The sequence below is a fragment of the Triticum aestivum genome, chromosome 3A (assembly GCF_018294505.1).
Source record: "Triticum aestivum cultivar Chinese Spring chromosome 3A, IWGSC CS RefSeq v2.1, whole genome shotgun sequence".
In the NCBI taxonomy this organism is placed as follows: Eukaryota; Viridiplantae; Streptophyta; class Magnoliopsida; order Poales; family Poaceae; genus Triticum; species Triticum aestivum.
The window spans coordinates 132,552,924-132,555,167 of NC_057800.1; the positions used below are offsets into that span (position 1 = coordinate 132,552,924).

Here is a 2,244-nt window from a genome sequence, read left to right on the forward strand (position 1 = left end):
TGCAAACTTTGCTCGTCTAGAGAGCAGAACCATGACCTGGTTGGGTTCTGGACCTGGTGTCATTGAAATTGAACTGAACATTGCTGATTGTAATACAGATGTGACTGAGCACAAGTGTTCTACCCAACAAGAAAAAAAAACGTAGGTAGGAATCGATTCCCGGGGACTGCTTCCACGTGTGCGTACCGAACTCCGGGAGTCAATCAAGGTGCGCAAATGGACCATCGTTTTATTCACGCGTAGGAAAAAGCAGAGGTACATATGCGTGTACACCGTACGTACGGATACATTCATATTTAGTGATCTTAACCTAACATAGTGGTGGGACGAACCATGCAAATAGAGGTGGGACGAATTGCGCACGTATGGCAAAATTAATGTCATCAGCTGGTCGCGATCTCCTTGATGGAGGCGGTGGATCCCGAGTAGTAGTGGTGAATCTCGGGGGCTGCCACCGACGACCGGTTGTTGACGACGCTGCAGTTGAGCCGGATCTCCCCCTGGGTGCCCGTGAGCACCTCGATGTTCCCCATCTTCACCATGGCCGCCACGAACTTCTGCTTCCACAGCGTCTCGTTCGCCGCGAAGCTGTTCACGGACGTGTTGAGCGTCGCGTTGGTCCGCAGCTGGTTGTCGGAGAAGAAGAGGCCGAGGTTGAGCGACAGGAGCTTGTAGTAGTTGTTGTCCAGCACCGCGGGCGTGGTCGGGTCGACCGCCGTCGTCGTGGCCGCGTTCGGACTCGACGGGCACAGCGCCTGCAGCAGCGCCGCGTACGCCGGGCTCAGCCCCGTGTCCACCTGCACGCGCGTACGCCGGCAGTTTCGCGTTACATGGTCACCACGGACAGATGCAGCTGCAGATGGTGCTAGGGGTCGGAGGACGTACGGTGGCGGTGGTGTTGTTCCAGATGCGGGCGAGGAAGGAGCTGCAGAAGGAGCGGCCCACGGTGTGGGCGCCGGAGAGGATGACCATCTCCTCGGCGGTGAGGGTCTTGTTGGCGAAGCGGTCGACGAGCTGCTGCGCCGTGAACGTGGGCGGGGGCAGGTTGTTGAGCGCGTCCTGGTCGAGGGAGAAGTTGCCGTCGCGCCGGCCCGAGGGGACCTGGTACGCGGCCTGCCCGGTGAGGTTGATGCTGTCGCGCGCGGCGAAGGCCACGATGTCGGCGCAGGAGACGGTGCGCGCGCAGCTCTTCTCCACGGCGGCCTTGGCGGCGTCGATCACCTCGAATCCCCGGAGGCTCGGCTTGTTCGGGGCCGCGTCGCGCTCGGCCGTGCCGTTGGCGGACACCAGCAGCACGGAGGCGTCACATCCCTGAACGAGCAGAGCACGCATGGATGTAATGCATGTGCATGTGAATGTATCAATGTGATGTGCTGCCCTAGGGGCCAGACGATACGTACCCGGACAAAGCATTGGCGTAAGAGATCATCTAGGGGCTAGACGATACGTACCCGGACAAAGCAGTCATGGAAATGGAGGCGGATGAGGCCGGCGGCGACGCCGGAGTCGTTGGCGAAGGCGCTGGCGACGGCCTGCTGGACCAGCGACTCCGCGTTGGGGCAGCTCGTGTTGTAGAAGCCCACCTGGAGCTGCCCGCGAGCCACCGCCGGCAGCCGCAAGCACACCGCCGCCACCACAACCACGGCAACCATGGCAGCCACCATCTCTAGTCCGTCGGGGGCTTTGGGGCAATGCGTCCCTGATCTGCCCGGAGCTAGCTAGTGCTGGATCCCTTGCGTGGTGGAGATCACATGGCACAGTCTGAGGGGTTTATATAGAACTTACTTGAAGCAGAGGGTTTTGTATGAATGGTAGTTGAGGTGAGTCCATGCACCTCTGCCAAAAGTAGTTAGCCATGCTCATGCTACCGCACCGGTCTACAATGAACAGGAACATGTGGTTGCATGTGTTGCGTACTGGCTTTAGCTTTGCTTTGTTAACATTGCAACTTGTTCTCGTAGATGGGTCTTTGCGTACTTGCGCAACAGTTTTCTTGACCGCCCATGCAATGTGCCCGGAGCCTCGGGAACTACGTAAATTTTTTTTTTGAAACTGTGGAACTACGTAATTAGCATGTTCATAGGAAATTTTCCAGTAAAATGGAACTTAGTTGAGGTTTTCTGCTCGCAAGATGATGAAAAGGTACAAACATAGCATACAAGATTGCAATTCCATGAATGTTTTCCTATATTACACATATAGGACTCCTCTGTATGTACTCCCACCTTATCTAGTAGCCTTATT

The 2,244-nt window shown here is 56.8% G+C and overlaps 1 protein-coding gene across 1 annotated transcript; it reads right to left on the reverse strand.

Annotated features, from left to right (window-relative positions):
- Positions 1-209: 209 nt before the first annotated feature.
- Positions 210-1,755, reverse strand: LOC123058134 (peroxidase 1-like). The gene is made up of 3 exons (XM_044480956.1): positions 1,452-1,755; positions 886-1,311; positions 210-797 (listed from the first exon to the last, which is right to left on the reverse strand). The coding sequence occupies exons 1-3, from the start codon at positions 1,662-1,664 to the stop codon at positions 384-386; spliced, it is 1,053 nt and encodes a 350-aa protein (XP_044336891.1). The 5' UTR covers positions 1,665-1,755; the 3' UTR covers positions 210-383.
- Between the last annotated feature and the right edge of the window lie 489 nt (positions 1,756-2,244).

Excerpts from the sequence above, each read along its gene's own strand:
- LOC123058134 (XM_044480956.1), bottom strand. The coding sequence starts at position 1,664 with ATGGTGGCTGCCATGGTTGCCGTGGTTGTGGTGGCGGCGGTGTGCTTG. Across the intron at positions 1,312-1,451 it reads TCCATGACTGCTTTGTCCGG|GGATGTGACGCCTCCGTGCT; the intron begins GTACGTATCGTC and ends CTGCTCGTTCAG. Across the intron at positions 798-885 it reads GGAACAACACCACCGCCACC|GTGGACACGGGGCTGAGCCC; the intron begins GTACGTCCTCCG and ends ACGCGCGTGCAG.